We start from the raw sequence: 20,566 nt of genomic DNA on the forward strand, positions 1-20,566 counted from the left end.
AGAACCTGTGAATTTCTTAGGATCAAACTCTTCTACATTAAGAATAATTCAGTATCACTTTGTAACATTTATTTAAATTCACCTGCTCAGAAAGATATCTGCTGATTGTACTACATACAACTATGTGGCACCTACATCCCAGATACTTCTTTTCTCCTTTCCCACTTTATTTTTTCTTCCTTAGTTCTTCCATCTAAGATGCCTTATATTTTATCTTATTATGTGTTTTCTCCCTGCTAGAATATAAGCTTGATAGGGGCAGAAAATTTTATTTTTTTCACTACTGAATCCTCAGAACCAAGATGACTCAGTCCCTGGCTAATAGTAGGTGCTTCACAAATACTTGTAGGATGAAAGGAGGGAGGGGATAAGAGCCAAGAAAGAGAAAAGAACAAAAACATTCGTTGGCATTTTAAAGTATACAATGGTGAAATGCTATTTGAAGAATGACCTAATATTTCTTTGTAGCAAATAGAAGTGAATGTAACTTTTAAATGAATTGCTACCTTTAACAGGGAGAAACAGCATTTTACAGTAAAGAATGCTATATAATTTAAGTAAAGAATAATATTTCCATTACAGGCTTGCTATTCTCCTAGATGTAATCTGAAGGGACAGAACAATTCCACAAAGTTCAAGCTGACAATTTCAAAAATTAAAGAAATGCTAGGTTGGAAAATTATAGGGATTCCTCAGGTAATCTACAATGAAGTCAAGCATGGTTTTCAATAGGCAATAATGATAAAGGCAAGTTTCCCCAGAAAATGTGTCTCTCTGTATAAGAATATAGTATATTATAGAAATAGTGCTATCAATTCGGAAGAAAAAGACTTTTTAAAAAGAAAGCGGCTATAGAGTCACTTTACCATATGAGAAAATATATTTCAGCATGATTTTGAAAGTTTTTTTTTAAATTAAACATTCTGACCTCAGAATGGGGAATAAATTTTTAAGCATGAAAGTAATGAGATAAAAACCAAAGATCAAAGACATGTATGGATAAACAACTAAATTTTTAAAAATTTACATTAACATAATAAATAATACAAAAGCAAATGGCAATACTAAGAATAAGCATTAAGAATAAATTATGACAAAGGAAAGCATTAAGAATAAACTTATGACAACATTAAGAATAAGCATTAAGAATAGATATGACCAAGGAAAAATATCTTTTATATAAAGTTCATAAAGCAATAAAAAGAATAATACTGAAATTTTAAAAATGTACAAAAGACAATGGCAATTAATTTTTAAACAAACAAGCTGGGTCCAGTAGCACGTGCCAGGTATTTGGGAGGCTGAACTAGGAAGATCTTTTGAGCCCAGGAGTTCGAGGTCAGCCTGGGCAAAATAGGGAGACATAGTCTTAAAACAAAGAAAAATAAAAGCAAAAAAGAAATTATCTCCATTAATGATTATTTTTAAAGGACAATTGCCCATTAAATTGACATATTAGGTTCTGGGCATGGTGAAAGAAGATCCTAGGCACTGCTAATGACCGTGAAAATTAAGTTAGCCTTTCTGAAGAGTAATTTAACAAATCTTCATGAAAAAAACAAACTCAGCAAAAATTCATGAAAAAGAAAACGTTTCGAGCCGTAGGTGTTGACCTCATTGGAAGTATACAGAAGGGAACAGAGAGCAAGGTCTCTGCTCTCACGAAGCTTTCATTTTAGTCAGGTAAATGAAGATGGTTTCATAGAGAGATCAAAGATGAAATGAAAGCCAACGTAACAGACAATGGCTGTGGGAAGGAATGCATGATGCTACTTTAGACTGAGAGGCCTTCTTTGAGGAGGTGACTATTGTTCACTTATTTATGAGGTGTCTTCTACATATCAGGCACTGTTCTAGGCACTGAGGCTTCTTGATCCAAACAGGCAAAAATTCCAGCTCTCATGAAACTCATACTCAATCGGGAAGACACAGATAAGCCATAATCATGAAAAAAAATTATACTGTGTTAGATTTTAATCTTTTAACCCCGGACTTCAAACTTTTTGGCACCAGGGACCAGGTTCGTGGGAGACAATTTTTCCACGAACAGTGGGAGGGATGGTTTTGGGATGAAACTGTTCCATCTCAGATCATCGGGCATTAGATTCTCATAAGGAGCAGGCATCCTAGATCCTTTGCATGTGCAGTTCACATTCCTAGGAGAATCTAATGCTGCCACTGATCTAACAGGAGGCGGAGCTCAGGTGGTAATGCTTGCCCGTTGTTTACCTCCTGCTGTGTGGCCCAGTTCCTAACAGACCACGAGTTGGTACTGCTCTGCAGCCTGGGGGTTGGAGGGTTGGAGACCCTTGTGTCAGAAGATAATAAGTGCTCTAAGAAAAGGGAACTGAGAAGTCTGGAGGCAGGGGCGTGATGCAACTTACATCAGTCAAGGTTGGTCTCATTAAGAAGGTGACCTTCCATCAAGAATTGAAGGACATGAGGCACAAGGATGAGAAGGAGCTCTTTAAAGTGCTGGGAATAGACAGACAATGGTCCCAAGGTGAGAATGAGAGGTATTGGGAACCCATGAGCTGACGGAGAGGGAGTCTTCCAGGGAGTGTGAATTTTATTCTCGCTGCAAGAAGCCCTGGAACTGTTCTAATCAAGGGGGAGGGAGGAGGTGATCCGATTCTAAGGGGAAAACGTGCCAAGCAGATAGGCTAATTAATTGTGTCACTGTAGTCTAAATTAGACTGTACTTATAAAGAAAGATTCTTTAAGCAAACATTTTTGCTTTCTAACCCAGTGATTTAATCTCTCAGAGTTTGTCCTAAGAAAACAATCCCACACTCGCAGCAGTTTCCCCGGCCTCTACGCACTTTGGAATCAAGCACAAATACATGCCACACACATGGTCAATGACATACACAAATTTATTTTCTTTCCAGATTTCTCCATTAACCAAATTATTTCAATCACCTCTCACCTCCCTCCTTACTGCGAGCCAAAAAGCTTTCATTACACGTGTGCAAACAGGAGGAGGCAAGTTTGTTTCGTTGAACAAAAACAGGTTTCTCTGTGCATGAAATGAAAAATGAGTGCTGGCATGTTTTCAGCAGATCTTTTCAATCCTGTCACTTTAAAAGCCTTTAATGTATTTTTGCTTTATTTTTTCATTCACCTTCCTCTCCTGCTCTATTTTTAACCATCTTCTGACTTGCTCTTTTACAATATATATTCTTCCAGCATTCTGGCATGGTTCCACTATGTTTGAAGAAGTTGAGCCCTCTTGCCTTTTTTCCTCCTCCCTACACACACACACACACACACACACACACACACACACACACACAACCTTAAGCATATTTGCTATCTCAATTCAAAGTACTTGAAAATGTTAAGGGTTTTTTTTTTTTTTTTTTTTTTTTTTTCCTAATTCTGTGAAGAAAGCCAGTGGTAGCTTGATGGGGATGGCATTGAATCTACAAATTACTTTGGGCAGTATGGCCATTTTCATGATATTAATTCTTCCCATCCATGAGCATGGAAGTTTTTCCACTCATTTGTGTCCTCTCTTATTTCCTTGAGCAGTGGTTTGTAGTTCTTCTTGAAGAGGTCCTTCACATCCATTGTAAGTTGTATTCCTAGGTATTTTATTATCTTTATAGCAGTTGTGAATGAGAGTTCACTCATGATTTGGCTGTTTGTCTGTCATTGGTGTATAGAAATGCTTTTGAAAAATGAGCCTGTATAGCCAAGACAATCCTAAGCAAAAAGAACAAAGCTGGAGGCATCACACTACCTGATTTCAAACTGTACTGCAAGGCTACAGTAACCAAAACAGCATGGTACTGGTACCAAAACAGATACATAGATCAATGGACCAGAACAGAGGCCTCAGAAATAATGACACACATCTACAACCATCTGATCTTTGACAACTCTGACAAAAACAAGCAATGAGGAAAGGATTCCTTACAAAATAAATGGCTTTGGGAAAACTGGCTAGCCATATGCAGAAAACTGAAACTGAACCCCTTCCTTACGCCTTATACAAAAAATTAACTCAAGATGGATGAAAGACTTAAACATAAGACCTAAACCCACAAAAACCCTAGAAGAAAACCTAGGCAATACCATTCAGGACATAGGCATGGGCAAAGACTTAATGACTAAAACACCAAAAGCAATGGCAACAAAAGTCAAAATTGACAAATAGGATCTAATTAAACTAAAGAGCTTCTGCCCAGCAAAAGAAACTATCATCAGAGTGAACAGGCAACCTACAGAATGGGAGAAAATTTTTGCAATCTATCCATCTAACAAAGGGATAATATCCAGAATCTATAAGGACTTTAAACAAATTTACAAGAAAAAAACAAACAATCCCATCAAAAAGTGGGCAAAGGATATGAACAGATACTTCTCAAAAGAAGACATTTATGTGGCCAACAAATATATGAAAAAAAGCTCATCATCACTGGTCATTAGAGAAATGCAAATCAAAACCACAATGAGATACCATCTCATGCCAGATAGAATGGCGATTATTAAAAAATCAGGAAACAACAGATGCTAGAGAGGATGTGGAGATATAGAAATGCTTTTACACTGTTGGTAGGACTGTAAATTAGTTCAACCATTGTGAAAGACAGTGTGGTAATTCCTCAAGGATCTAGAACCAGAAATACCTTTTGACCCAGTGATCCTATTACTGGGTATATACCCAAAGGATTATAAATCATGCTACTATAAAGACACATGCACACGCATGTTTATTGCAGCACTGTTCACAATAGCAAAGACTTGGAACCAACCCAAATGCCCATCAATGATACACTGGATAAAGAAAATGTGGCACATATACACCATGTTATACTATACAGCCATAAACATGGATGAGTTTATGTTCTTTACAGAGACATGGATGAAGCTGGAAACTTTCATTCTTAGCAAACTAACACAAGAACAGAAAACCAAACACCGCATGTTCTCACTCATAAGTGGGAGTTGAACAATGAGAACACATGGACACAGGGAGGGGAACATCACACACCAGGGCCTGTCGGGGGGTTGGGGGGTAGGAGAGGAATAGCATTAGGAGAAATACCTAATGTAGATGACGGGTTTATGGGTGCAGCAAACCACCATGGCATGTGTACACCTTTGTAACAAACCTACATGTTCTGCACATGTCACCCAGAACTTAAAGTATAATAATAATAATAATAATAATGAAAATGTTAAGGGTGTTTGCAAGGGGAAAAGCATTCCTATTACATTCCTATTACATGGATCAACATTTTGGTAGCATTATTACCAGGTCAGACTCATTCCTGATAATAAGCTGCCTACATGGACAAGACTCCTAACACAAAGTTTATATGCCAGGAAGGATTACCTGCCATCTTCCTCTTACTGTGTCTTTCTTCATAAATAATTAGAACTGAGTCTTGACACACAGGAGACCCCAGGAGTGACAGATACTCAACAGTAAATTTTGCCATACTGCTTGGTGAAACTCTGAGCACCCAAGAACATTCCAGTCTTCCTCTATAATCCAGTGGATATCGTGGAGTGGGAAAAAAGCCTCTGGGCTTTTCTAGCTCTGCATCAGAGCAACAGCCTGCAATTCAGAACACACAGACACCAGGGACCAACATAAACAAAGCAAAGAAGAACCAGGTTCTATCACAAGACTGAAAAACCTCGGCTTGAAAGAAGAAAATTAAGACTTTGTTACTGTCAGTTACAAATTATTATGTTAAAAAACCACTCTATTTAATGTGTCTTATTTTCTTGAAATGATATTATACAGGTAGAATTTAGATCACAATTATTTTGAATCAATTTTAAATGCATTTTTAAAGTTTCTTAGAAAATAGACAGTAGGTTGCATTCTCTATTCCCAGCAGGATTTCATTTTTTTCCTTCTTTGAGATGCAGCTGAAGACCTGTTCCTAAAAACTTCACTAAATTAGCTGAATTTACTGGGACAAATGATTACATTCATTTGAGCTTGTGACTGAAGTCATGAAAAACATAATTTGCTGGATATACTGAGATGTCTCACTTCTTCAGCTTGCTAAGTCCAAGGGCACCCTTGGAACTTTGGGATACCTTCTGCAGTTTGGATGTCAGTTTTTCCCTGGCCCACTGACTTGGCAATCAGCTTCTCTTATGTCCTCATCAGGGCTTCGTCCTTAACTCTCTCTTCTTTGCTTATGTCTATTCCTTTGACAAAAACTTTCTGAGCAATTAAAAAATGAAATATTCTATGTTCATATTTGAATGTATGTGTTAGTGAATACACAATTATACATACTCTGCCCTAGAGAAATTAATACTGTTACTGAGGAGGAGGTATGTAAACATGCTTTTATTAACAGTAGAGGTAGGTGAAAAGTGGAATAAGGGAAATGAAGTGCTACAGAAATTTAGGATTCTACTCCATTGTTTGGTTCTCTGTCATTTCTTTGTTAGTCCTCTTTTTATCTGTATGGCTACAAGAATCTAATCAGATATTTACCATTTTGATTTAATAGTAAACTAAATGATCTTTCAGTCTATAATCTTTCCTCACTATGCTCTACCATCTGGGAATGGTGTATAAAATAAAAATAAATCAAATTGGTTTCCTGCTGAAAGCAACTAAAGTAGTTCAGCTTGCAAGATCTTTCAGTCTGGCCTCAACCTGTCTTTCTAATCTTTTTAGTTTTTCTCCCTCTCTATATGAATCCTCTGTGAAAAGTCTGGCCAGAAATCACATAGAGCCATGAATTATCAATCAGTCAAGACTTTATATAAATGGGAGTAACAACTGAAAGAAACTATTGTTAAGATTCATTAACTCCCTAGTGCAAAAAGTAAGTGGCAGGAGTGGGTGGGTGTTAAATATGGCATGGTCCTAACATTTTGTCTCTGAAAATAATCATAGAGTAAAACAAAGCAACACCTTTCTGTATGTAAAACTTTCAAAGTTCTTCAGCATGCATAACTGTTTCTGAACATATTTAAAAGAGAAACATTTTCTTTACATTTTAACAATGTTCATTTTCTAATGACCTGAATAAGGTCATTCAAAAAATACATTAGATGGCACTGTCACCACCATTTATGGACCCTTATCTCGGGTCAGGTCCTCCCTGTTTTAAGTGCCTTACATGGATTAACCTATTTAGGCACTCACTGAACTCATTCAACTCAGTCCATTGAAATCAATAGTTTATAGGATCTTGGACTCAAGTCTGCTCTCTGTCTCAATCCCAAGTTCAGATTTACTTTTAACCTAACTCTACCTATCCCCAGCTTTGACTCTTTGACTCATGTTGCCAGACAAATGGTCCTGGGTCCACTCCTCATTCCTGGAAGATTTTAGCAGTCATTTTCTCCAACACTTTTCCTGTCATAGTTCTGATTTCAATCACTATATACAATATGATTCCAGCACTGAAGTTTCCCAGCTCCTCAACTTTCCTGCAATGATCTTGTCTTCCACCTGACCTCAGCCACTTATCCTTACGGTCAGCCCCTAGACACTTGATCAATAGCAGTAACTCCAAGCCTTCTGTAATCTCAGTTTCAGGAACCATTTTCTCCAACCACGACCTTCCATCTTTTCAGTCTCCCTTAATACTCCTTCCACCTTTTGGGACTCATAATTTACGTGTCCTACCAGCTTATTTTTGTCCCAAACAAATCTCTCATCTGTATTTCACTCCTTATCCATCCTAAATTCCAATGATCCATCATTTTAACCACTTATTCACATACACTCTGAATTCCTTTATACCCTTCACATACTTGGGAACACTCCACTTTGATTAAATCTATAATCTATCTACTCTGCATCTACCTCAGTGTATCCAGAGGAAAACATACAACTAAGTAACTGGGGGCATTTTGCTCTCTCAAATTATGATCGTTCATCTCAGGGGGGCTTTATGCTACCCAGCAGTCCTACTATGTCTTTCTATTCACTATGCTATTTTCTAGAGAGATATTTCATCCTTTTTTCTCTTAAAAAATCAAACTTTCTTGAACAACCCCTTCTTTTTGTTTGCCTGCTAAGAAAAAGAAGCAATCAGAAGAGAAATACCGCAAGCTTCTATCTCCATCTATACCCATACACCTCATACCTGCACTGATGCCTCAAGATCCTGCCTTCCATCCATTAACTATAGATGATGTGTATTTTGCTCCTATCTAAGACCATCCCCTCCTTTTGGACACTAGATCTCATCTTCTTTCTTCTACTCAAAGTCTTCATTCTGGCAATTCTACCTTCTATATCTTACATTTTCTTTGAACTCTTCCTAGTTGTTTACCGGGGTTGAATGTATTGGGGAAGGGGAAGATGTGGGCAACAAAAGAAAGACTACCACTTGGAAACCAAGAGTGATATAAAATAAAATAGAACTTCTATCTTCCTACAAGTCTATTAGAGATTTCTAATCCTCCAGTTGCTGTTAGTTTTGACTAAAAATCAAAATCCTATTTTATCAAACAGACAGTGACAGCTGTGGAAGAATGAAGAGAAATACTAATGCTGATGCTGGTCTTGGTCGTCTCATACCCAGAGTCTTTACCTAGCAAGATACTTGCATATAGAAGGACTTTTGTTCAGATTCAGAGCTTAAAATAATTCTATGTAACTCTCCAATATTCAAGCACTTGTTCACAACCACAACATTTTTTAAAAAAATCTGCAACAGGTCTAGCTTTGGGGTAGAAATGATCTCCAGCAATCATAATAACAACTCTCCCCACTTTCAGCTAAAACTACCAACCAGAAGGAAAACACAGAGGTCACAGTGTTCCACAGAAAATTTAGCAAACCTAGACAGACAATGCAATGGGACAATGTGAACATTTATTACCTGTCCAAGATGCACTGCCTGGTGAAGGTGTGGGTGGTAGCAACTGTTGTTTTAAGGTTTTGCATGTATTATTTGTCTGAAGTGAAGCAGGACCTGTATTTGGGGAGAACATGTTAAAAATAAAGATGAAAGCCTGAGGACAAAATATTGTCGGCACCAAAGCAGCCACTATCAAAAAAGAAACAAATCCAGGATTAAAGCAGCCTCAGAAAAAGTTAGTTTTACTCTAACTCTACATATGGGAGAACTTATTTTGCAGAATCTTGCGTTTTAGTGTGTTTAGTAACTAAATGAAATTCTACTCTATGGTTTTCTCTTTCACGCTAATTTATACTACACTCACTGTTCCCAAACCCACTCTAAAGAAAGAGGTATTGTTTTAATAACATCTGAAAACAATTTACCATTGATTTTTGATTGGATCCAGTCCAAGAAGACCATCACTCTGGCAAATATACCCGGCTTCCATGGCTGGACACAGCCAGCTCCCCAGCTGACAATGCCATAGAGGACAAAGGGACCATTTTCATGTCTACATACTAGTGGCCCACCAGAGTCTCCCTGAAACACCAAGAAAACATGTTCTAGAAAACTGCTTTAATCTGAAGCTCCTGCTTTCAATTTTTAGAACAAGAATGGCCAATAATGTATTTGTAATGTGTTTAATAAGATTTGTTCTTTGTCAATTTCTATTTTTACATACTATATATTCACTGTTTTGCAAAAGGAAACAAAATTTATGAACAATCAGATGGTAATTTGATTCCAGGGTGAAGAGAAAGCTTAGTTCACATAATCAGAAAACAATTACTAAGTCTTCCCAGCTCCACTGGAGGGACATAGTCTTTAAATGATATCAATTAGTAAAACTGTAATATTTAAGATTTCAAGCATCCTTTAAAAATAAAAATTTATTTAGAAAACTGCAGAGTGGCTCAAATGGATCCATCATAAGAAATGCGCTGCCTGTTTTGTTTTCTTCTTCTTCTTTTTTTTTTTTTTTTAAGGAAATTGGGTTAGGGTCATTGGGTGGTTACCTCTACATGTAGTGTTTTCCCTATCACTGGTCACTCTTGACACAATCTATTCAGATCAAAGAGTAGAGTTACGACATACACAGAGAAACTACGGTGTTGGTGGTGAGGTGAAGAAAAGTGAAAGGCTGACTTAAATCTATTAAAATGTACTCATTCTAATTCTAGTATTCCAATTTTATTTTGGCTTACCTGCAGGTACCAAAATTACACAATTTCAAAGATTTAAAGGGTCAAACTAATTTAACTTTCTTAGATATTATATGTGAAAAGTTACAATTAGAGAAATAAGTGACCTGTCCCATTTCACACACATAGGTAGTAGCAGCAGTAAAATCTGAGCCCATGTCACCTGCCAAAGTTCCGTGCTCTTTCCCTTCCACCAAATTGATAAATATTCATTAATGGAAGTACCTTAAACTGCTCTGGTATTGGGCTTACAGAATTACTGAATTCAAGGAAAGACACATGGAAATTTAACTTATAGTTAATTTTGTTCACTCTCTTAGATATGGCTACTTAGATCATGATTAAACACATTTCAAAAGGCAAAAATACTACCCACAAGCACTAAGAAGCTCACGTAGATGGAAGTGTCTCTCTTTAATATTCCTCCCAATATTTGCATTGTTTAAATTGATAAATTATAAGCAGAAAGAGATTTTGAAGAAAATCAACAGTGGTACTGTTATCAAGGGAACCAAAATATGTACATCACACACATTTATCTATTAATTAGCACTATCTTCTTCTACATGTCTCTTGAGGTTCAATGTGAAAATCAATGGCAGTGCCCAATATATGTCCTTGTTTATGTCTCCTTCTATTTACAATGTGTGCCCCATTTGAGGGTAAGCACTGCATCTGATTCAACTTTGTATCCTAGGAAACCTACCACAATACTCAGCACATAATACATGCTAAATAAACGTTTGCTTAATTTACAGTGAAATTTTATAAAGTAGTTGTATCAAAGCAAGCCTTAATACATAGATTTTCATCTTTTTAGGGTATGCTTTCCAATTTTTAATCAAGTCTTTTGCAGGAAGTGGATGGACACAAATGTATTTAGGACCAAATTAAGTCATTTATTTGTCTTCTTGTTAGATAAATTGTGCACATATTTGATGGCACATAAATTGATGGTACATATTTGAAATATCTATTTTACATAAAGAATTTAACAGAAGAAACCTTAACTTGGGAAAAAAGAGATATAGTCACTAGTCTGTAATGTAGAGCAATTAACCTTTCCTCTGGGCCTAATTTTTTCACGTAACAGTTATACTTAAGACCCCTTTCCAGTTGGACAATGGTGTGATGTATCCACTCAAGTGTTTTATTTTAAATCATTGATTTTTTTTCAGTACCAATGCATAGCCAATACATAATTTTTCAGGCAATCACAAACATTCCACGATACAGGGAACCTGTCCAATTTATCTATTTTTGCCAGTGCCTATCATATGGTCTAGTCCATAGTAAATATTCAACAAACAAATGAATTTTTTTTTTTTTTTTTTTTTTTTTTTTGGTGAGATGGAGTCTTGCTCTGTTGCCCAGACTGGAGTGCAGTAGTGTGGTCTTGGCTCACTGCAAGCTCCGCCTCCTGGGTTCAAGCGATTTTCCTGACTCAACCTCCCGAGTAGCTGGGACTACAGGCACGTGCCCTCATGCCCAGCTAATTTTTTGTATTTTTAGTAGAGACAGGGTTTCACCATGTTGGCCAGGATGGTTTCAATCTCCTGACCTCGTGATCCACCTGCCTCGGCCTCCCAAAGTGCTGGGGTTACAGGCATGAGCCACCGTGCCTAGCCACAAATGAATCTTTTTTATTAAAAAATTATTCAATGCCTACTGTGAGCCAGACATACTGAGTAAAACAGAGTATAAACAAATAAGATGCTAATAGTAGCTACAAAAGAAATACTCAGAGTGAATGGTAGAGAATAAAGGTAGGTATATGTGTGCTTACATGTACATGTATGTGTATGCAGTTTCAATAACATTTGAGCTGATACATAAAGGATGAGAAGGAGCCAGCTTTCCAAAAACCTGGAGGAACAACATTTTATGCAAAAGACACATCTGGGCTAAGGCTTTAAGGCAAGACATGGCCAGTTGGAAGGTTAGAAGGCAATCAATGTGGCTGAGGACATACATTATTCTGTGAAGAGAGATCTGTGACTTTGTAGAGGAAAATAAGTTAGAAAAAATACCAATGACATTCTTCACAGAAATAGAAAAAATAATCATAAAATGTATGTGGAACCACAAAAGACTCAGAATAGCCAAGCCATCCTGAGCAAAAAGAACAGAATTGGAAAGATCACATTACCTGACTTCAAATTATACTACAAAGCTATAGTAACCAAAACAGCACAGTACTGTCATAAAAACAGACTCATAGAACAATGGAACAGAATAGAGAACCCAGAAAAAATCCATATATCTACATTGAAGTCATTTTTGACAAAGGTGCAAAAAAAAAAAAAATACATTGGGGAAAGGACAGTCGCTTTGATAAATTGTGCTGGGAAAATTGGATGTCCTTATACAGAAGAATGAAAGTAGATCCTTATTTCTCACCATTTGCAAAAGTCAAATCAAAATGGATTAAAGACTCAAATCTAAGACCTCAAACTATGAAATTAATTTAAAAAACACTGAGGAAACTTTCCAGGACACTGGACTGAACAAAGATTTCTTTAGTAATACCCCACAAGCACAGGTAACCAAAGCAAAAATGGACAAATAAGATCACATCATGTTAAAATCTTCTGCACTGCAAAGAAAACAAAGCCAAGACACAACTCACAGAATGGGAGAAAATTTCTGCGAAGTACCCATCTGACGAGAGATTAACAACCAGAATATTTAAGGAGCTCAAATAACTCTCTAGAAAAAATCTAATAATCTGATTTTAAAAATGGACAAAAGATCTGAATAGACATTTCTCAAAAGAAGACATACAAATGGCAAACAGGTATATGAAAAGGTGCTCAACATCACTGATCAGAGAAATGCAAATCAAAACTACGATGAGATATCATCTCACCCTAGTTAAAGTGGCTTTTATCCAAAAGACAGGCAATAACAAATACTTACAGGGATGTGGAGAAAAAGGGAACCCATGTACATTATTGATGAGAACGTCAATTAGTACAACCATTATACAGAATAGTATGGACATTCCTCAAAAAATATTAGAAATACCATTGATCTAGCAATCCCACTCCTAGGTATATACCCAAAAGAAAGGAAATCAAGATATTGAAAAGTTATCTGCACTCCCATGTCTACTGCAACACTATTCACAAGGGCCAAGATTTGGAAGCAGCCTAAGTGTCCATCAACAGATGAATGGATAAAGAAAATGTGGTGCATGTTCACAATGGAGTACTACTCAGCCATACAAAAGAATGAGATCCTACCATGCAACAACGTGAATGGAGCTGGAGGTCATTATGTGAAGTTAAATAAGCCAGGCACAGAAAGACAAACTTGGCCTGTTCTCATTTATTTGTAGGAGCTAAAAATCAAAACAATGTAACTCATGGGGATAGAGTATAGAAGGATGGTTACCAGAGGCTGGGAAGTGTAGTGACTGAGTCTAGGGGAAGTGGGAATAATTAATGGGTACAAATAGTATTTGATAGCACAACAGGGTAACTACAGTCAATAATAATTTAATTGTGCATTTAAAAATCACTAAAACAATGTGATTGGATTGTTTGTAACACAAATTATAAATGCTTGAAGTGATGGATACCCCATTTACCCTGATGTGATTATTCCTTGTATGCCTGTATCAAAATCTCATGTCCCCCATAAATACATACACCTACTATACAACCACAAAATTAAAAATTGAAAAAGAACTTAGAATAAAAAAATCTGAAATCCAGTTAGCAAAGAACAACAGGATACTACATTGCATACCTGAAAACCCCATGTCTCTGCATTCCAATATTGTTATTCCCACCTTCCTGGATGAGAAAGCACATTAGCAGGTCTATTACCTCTAAGTATACACATGAGAATAAAAATCAATTACCTGATAGAAGTATTAGAGACTATTTTGTCAAAGCAAGTTTCTAAAGTCACCCTTTTAGTAACTCAGTGTTCTTTGTAATAGAAAGCTAGTCATATATATTAGAACCTCAACTTCTAGTTTTCCTCCCATATATGGGCAGTACATTTGGTCATGCTGCAGCCAAAATGACAGTTGTATATAACTGAAAACATAAGTGCCAACTGAGATCATGATACTTAGGTCACCCGTGACATGGACCTTTCTAAGACCCTCTCTAGTTCTTTTCTTTCCACACAAAATAAGCTCACCCTGTGATGTTAGATGCTGTCAAATATGTAAAAGACAACATAATTACTTGTGATCTTCTTGTTGAAGAAAGAAAAGCCATCCCTGAAATCCTGCAATAGACTGAGGGGAAGAATGAACACACTAATTCAGAGTACTTTTGTGATTTTTATCAGATAACATTTATGTAGTCTAGCAGACAGCAGGAGTGCACTTTCCATCTTCCTCACATCTTCCAGCCCATGTCCTGGATCTGTGTCTGGGGTCCTCCCCACTCTCCACTCCACCCAGGAGGCAACCCTAAAGTATGGGAAGTGCTGAGAGATTAACAGCCCTTTCCCACAGCAGCACTCAAAGTGTGGCTCCAGGGAAGGTAGTACATAAATATCCCAGCTCCCTCGCCCCTCAGATGGATAAATCCATCACGTGTATTTAGCATCACTGCCCTGAGTTTCCTGCAGGATTAAGCTTTAGGCCCTCACTATGGCAGACAGCTTAATAATGCATCCTATATTGGCTGCCTTCTCTTCCCTGTACCATCACCTCCCTTTCCTACCGGTGATATCTATGATTCCTAAAACAGACCGTTGCACCTGAATTCTTATCTCAGGGTCTGCTTCTGGGAAATGCAAATAAATATATGCAAAATTAAAACAGAATTTAAGCACCACCGCTTGATGCTATAAAAGGAAGGGGTTAATGACAATAAATTTATATTCAGTGTTAAAGGGGACTTCATTCCCTCTCTCACATTTTTACACGGAAGGACGTCCACCTAGATTAATGCCCAGTTGTTTTTCCCTCATGGAGGTGAAATCTATTGCTGCATGTTTCTTCACTGAGTGCTGGGGAAAACTATCAAAGAGCTGCAGAAACAAGATTCATTCTTTCTTTCCTCTCTACGCCAGACCAGTAGGAGTGATAAGTCTGGAGAACTGGGGCTGCCCTATGGACCCAAACTTTCCCTTACGTGGGTAGCCTCAAATCCAAACCAGGGATTGGAGGTGGGCACATGGAGTGTTAGAAACTCTTCGGTTGTATGTATATCTAAAGCCACATTCTTCCATTGACTTTGTGAATGTTAAAGCTGGCATTCTACAATCTATTCATTCACATTCTGTCTTTTTCTTAGTTAATCATGAACTTGCCAATATCAAGCTTGTACAGTAGACATCTTTGTGATTGTTTTAATTTGTGGTGGAAAAATTAAGTGAGAGTACAGAGATTAATGATAATATAAACCAATGAAACTTTTAAGTCATATATAGGACACATAAGTTTAGAACCTTTGTTTTTCCTTTTCTGAAAGCTTTAAGTATACCTGAATACATCTTCCCTTGCTCAGGCCTGCTGAGAGGCTCTGCTATTTCCTACCTTCTCACCAGCTCCTCTATGAACCCACCGGCCTCTCTCGCTGTACAGCTGCTTCCAGTCACTCTCTGACATCTCAGCAAATTCGGATTAATTAACTTATTACTTCTGTTGCCCCACTGGTCTTCATGCAGGGATGTGTCACCACATGACAAGTTGGTGGCTTCAGCAGTGGTTTCTCCTGTCTATAGAAACTCTCCAGCAGATGGCAATTTTCCACCTTCCTGTATAAAACCAGAATCCTCTCACCTGACAGAAATCTTTCTCTCCAGATGCTGCAAAGCCAGCACAGATCATCTTCTCTGTGATCCCTCCTGGATGGGCCGAATAGTAAGTGTGTTCACAGACCTCTCTTTCTAACACATGCACTTGAATCTGCTGTAGGCGACTTGCTAAGCCACCATCTATTGAAGAAACATTCAGAGAGAGCTCGATGATGAAGTAAGAAGCAAGTGATATTAGAAATGTATTTAAGTTCAGACTTAGCTCTGTACCAACATAGCTGAAGTCATTCGGTTTGGCCTCAGCTGATGTAGAATACTGAAGTTAAAAAATACAAGTGTTTCATGTGACATGTCTTCATGTCCCAATTTGGCATTTTTGTAAAGAGAGGCCACTGGCAGGAGAATAAAACCAGAAACACTTTTTTCCTAGCTTATTTTCAATTTAAACATTAGTGTATCAAATATTTCTGCATAAGAATTCAGGAAGAAAAATTCAGCATGATATGAATTGGTGTCATATATGACTTATACAATTACAAATATATATGGTTATATATTTATATATATAAATATATAATTGCTTACAAATAATATGCTTATATGATTTCCAAATATAAACAAAAATCATAATCCTGTTTTTCATCTACTGTCATTGAAGCCTAATCGCACCTCCAATTAAAGAAAACACAAATAATTTATTTTCATATTTGATCCTTAGGCAGGCCTATGTTAACATGTATTTTGCATGACTCATCCTATCATTTTAGATTTATGACCAATTTTTTTAAGTTTAATATTTTATAGCCCTATACCTTTTGGGGCAATATTAATAGCATATACGTTACATTTATATAGTATCTTAATATTTATAAAGAGTTTTATTCCAACTTAATACAACAACATTTTTCATATGTGAGATCAGGTTAATCACACTGATCTCACATATGAAAAAGCCAGACCTCTGAAAATTTGATCTCACAGCTCTTATGGGACAGAACTAGAATCAAGCCTAAGTTCAACTCTGAATCTTGCATTCTTCTTAATATACTAAAACTCCTCTTCTTGGGGACCATCTCCCTTAGTGTTACTGACCATATCCCAGGAATCAAGATTTATTTCCTCTCCTAGCTGGAAAGAATGAATTCACCTTTTATAAAACTAACTACCTCTCAGTTGCCTGGTAGTCATGGAATTGGCAAAGGTCAAAGGTATTAGAGAGCAGGCACATTTATTCAAGGGCTTTGAAACTGGTAAGCCAAGAAATATTTACTGAATACCATGTAGGCTTCTAGCCTTGGGGAGAGAGTGCTCAATGACAGATCTGCCTCCAAGAGGTTCTCAGTCTAGTGGGTGAGATGTAGAAGATGACTGCATGAAATCATGCCAAATACATTAACGTGCAGTGAGAGGATAAAACCAGGTAGTGCGGAATGTGACCGGAAGCCTGTCCTGTGGCAGCTATGTGGGCCAAGAAAGGAAGTGATATTTTGGTTGAAAATGCAATAATGAGCAGGCAGATGTGACAAGATTGTAATAAGAGTGCTCCAAGTAGAAGGACACAAAATGAGGAACTTCAGAAAGCAGAGCAAGCTTGGTGTTTAAGCGAAAGGAGAAAGGCCATGGTATCTGAAGGTTAACCACAAGAAAAAAAGAGGGAAATTATGTGGAAGAGATAAGTGGAGAGGCCCAATCACACAAAGCTTTCCAAGCTAGGCTAAGGAGTTCAGATTTGATTGTATGTGTAATGAGAAGCCATTAAGGAATGATTATAAGCTGAGCCACACCGATCTTAAATCCTCACTTTGATATTTATTAGTTATGGGATCTTAGCAAGTTACTTAAATCTTCGGGTTGCAACCTCCTTATTTGTAAAATGGGGATGGTAAAAGCTCCTCATGTGTTGGGTGTGAAGGTTTTTATGAAAGTGCAATTTGGCTTCAGGTAGCACAGTAAGCAGTGAATATCAACACTGTAAGCAGTCAAATATAAATTCCCTTCTCTTTCAAGCTCACAGATTCCAAATAAATGACATACAGAAAGGAAATATACAAAGAAAATGATCTTATGGTATAAGAAGCACAAAACAAATATCAACCCATTCCAATCTTTCACTGTGTTACTAAGCCTTTAAGAGTTCTATACCGTAGCCAGGGGTGAGCACATGACAGCCAGTGGATGAATTCTGTGCCACCCCCAAACATGGGCACAATCCATGAGATAAGAATGGTTTGTACATTTTTAGGTGGTTAAAAAAATCCAAAGAACAGTATTTCATGACACATATACATTAAATGAAATATAAATTTTATAAATTAAGTTCTGTTGGAACCCATTCTGTTACATACTGCCAATGGCTGCTTTATGCTATAACGGTAGACTTGAATAGTTGTGATAGAGACCAGATGACCTGCAAAGCCTGAAAGGATTATTATCTGGCCCATTACAGTAAAGATTTGTTGACTGCTAATCTAGCCTATTTATAATCTAAGTTACCCTGAAGGAAAAGTTTTAAATAGCTAATTCTCTATTTACTTGCTGATCTATTACAGCTAAATAAAACATGGTGTCTATCTTTTAGAAAGAAGAGGGGCTGAAGCGGATGCTGCTTGATATCATTTACACGACCTATTTTCAAAAATAACAATTGGCATTAATGTTTAAGAAACAAAAAATGCTTACCTCCACTGATGCTTCCCCATCCGGTCACAGCACAGATCTCTGAGGAAAACGGAGGCTCTGTGCTGTGTGGGAGACATACCGGCCTCACTGCCGAGCTGTACTCCAGAGGAGAGCTTAGTTGTATTAGGGCAATGTCAGAGTCATAACTAAGTGTGTTAAAGTCTTCATGCGCCATTATGTGTTTGGCCCTTCTCACCTGTATCAGTGGCAAGTAAGCAAATTACAAGGTAAGAAAGTCAAAGAATCCAGCTACTTCCTTGTTGAAGGTCCAAAATAATCTTAAATCTCTGCACTTACATACCTAAGCAATGAAGAAGACTTTGTGTTAAATATAAAAGAGCAATCTTGGTTTATAATTTGCAGGAGGCTGTGAACCACCTTCTGGATAAAGGTGGTGCTGGAGAAACAAAGCTTTGAAAACCTGTGTCCTTGGGCCTAAATTTGCAATTCTGACCTACTTCGTGTAATTCTCAAGTGAAAATGTAATTTCAAATTACATTTTTAAATGTGGGTATAAATGATAAGTGTAAAAGGGCCCTAGGAGATTAATAACCAATTACATATTTTAGCTAAAGGTATTCCTTGGCATGTGACAACATTTACAGTACAGGCAGAATGACCTGTAAAAACATTTTTTCACCTGCTCTGTTGATTCCTTCAGGTTTCTGTCATGGTCCCCAGCAATAATGGTCCAGGAGAGTGGATTATTCTTCCTGGAGACAGAAGAACAGTGAAAGTTTGACATGAAAACACATTTGTAACAGTTCGTTCTCACACTGCTATAAAAGACTACCTGAGACTATAAAGTCTTTTGAAGACTTTCTGAAGAAAAGAGGTTTATGAAAGAAAAGAGGTTTAATTGACTTACAGTTCTGCATGGCTGGGGAGGCCTCAGGAAACTTAACAATCATGGCAGAAGGCAAAGGGGAGGCAAGCTCATCTTATCACGGCAAAGCAGGAGAGAGAGAGCAAAGGAAGCCACACACTTTTAAACCATCAGATCTTGTGAGAACTCACCATCAGGAGAACAGCATGAGGGAAACCGCCCTGCCATCATCTGGCCCTACTAACACGCACTGCTCAGTTCAGCGAGGCAACAGTCCCCTGTCCGATTGCCTCTGCGATCTCCCTCCCGGGGAAGCCATATCGTGCCTTCTGATCTATGTGAAGAGGAGCTCTTGATCATGTATCCTGCCCCTTTCTTTTGACCATAAAGTGTCATTGGAAACCTTGCCAAATATTACCAAAGCCTTTTTTAGGTCGAGGAGGAAAAATGAAAATAATTAAAGCTTTATTTCACAGTGATGTTAAGAATATGTTTAAAAAATTACACCTGTGACAAGGTAGCTTTTGGTCTATATTTTACTGTTCAATATTGCCAAATTATGATCTCACTGGATCGTATCTCAGATTTCCATATTCTGTTAAATCAGAGTTATGAAACTAAAGTTCAAAGGAATTTATCAGTTTGAGAATTGACAAAATTCAACTATTGCATTAGAAATCAGAATGCTGATTATTTTTAGGGGAATGATGACTGGAAGAGGCACAAGGGCGACTGCTGGGTACTAGTTAATGTAATATTTTGTTTCTCGATCTCGGTGTTGGTTATATGGGTGTTCATTGGGTGAAAAGTTCTGCATACTTCTGATATACCTCAAAATGATGTTAAGAAGTTTGAATCAATATCCATTAACTTACCATATCAAAATCTCCAGCTTAAAAAGTGTCTGAGGGAAGAGTCCCTCTACCGGAACCAATATACTGTCACTTCTACTTGGAGACTAATTCTTCCATTTTTTTTTTAAACACTGTTTCTTCAGGAAAAGTAAAGTTACTGAAATTATTTTCAATATACCTTATTCAAAGGTAGAGATTCTTAATGCATGTAAGCATCTTCTCCCCAGTCATAACCATGCTCATTTCAATTCCTTGCATAATGGGTTTGACTTGCTCATGTGTTTCAATATGCCTTTATTAAGGGAGCTAACTCAAGTGAAGTACTTGGCAAGTAGCTGGTAGATGGTAATGACTCCATAATGATAGCCATTATCATTCTTATTATCTGCCATGCATGCTAATGAAAGGATTAAACTTTTTCAAAGTCACCCTCTA

General features: G+C 37.3%; 1 protein-coding gene across 1 annotated transcript in view; it reads right to left on the bottom strand.

Annotated features, from left to right (window-relative positions):
• OVCH1 (ovochymase 1) overlaps positions 1 to 20,566 on the bottom strand; it is a 54,856-nt gene that overhangs the window by 2,843 nt on the left and 31,447 nt on the right. Inside the window, exons 17-22 of the mRNA XM_045364933.3 lie at positions 19,092 to 19,164; positions 18,452 to 18,647; positions 15,798 to 15,952; positions 9,227 to 9,383; positions 8,823 to 8,915; positions 5,345 to 5,569 (exon numbers count right to left, since the gene is read on the bottom strand). Of these exons, the coding sequence (XP_045220868.2) occupies positions 5,345 to 5,569; positions 8,823 to 8,915; positions 9,227 to 9,383; positions 15,798 to 15,952; positions 18,452 to 18,647; positions 19,092 to 19,164 (899 nt within the window). The remainder of the gene's footprint in view (positions 1 to 5,344; positions 5,570 to 8,822; positions 8,916 to 9,226; positions 9,384 to 15,797; positions 15,953 to 18,451; positions 18,648 to 19,091; positions 19,165 to 20,566) is intronic.

Source organism: Macaca fascicularis, chromosome 11 (assembly GCF_037993035.2).
Source record: "Macaca fascicularis isolate 582-1 chromosome 11, T2T-MFA8v1.1".
NCBI classification, from domain to species: Eukaryota; Metazoa; Chordata; class Mammalia; order Primates; family Cercopithecidae; genus Macaca; species Macaca fascicularis.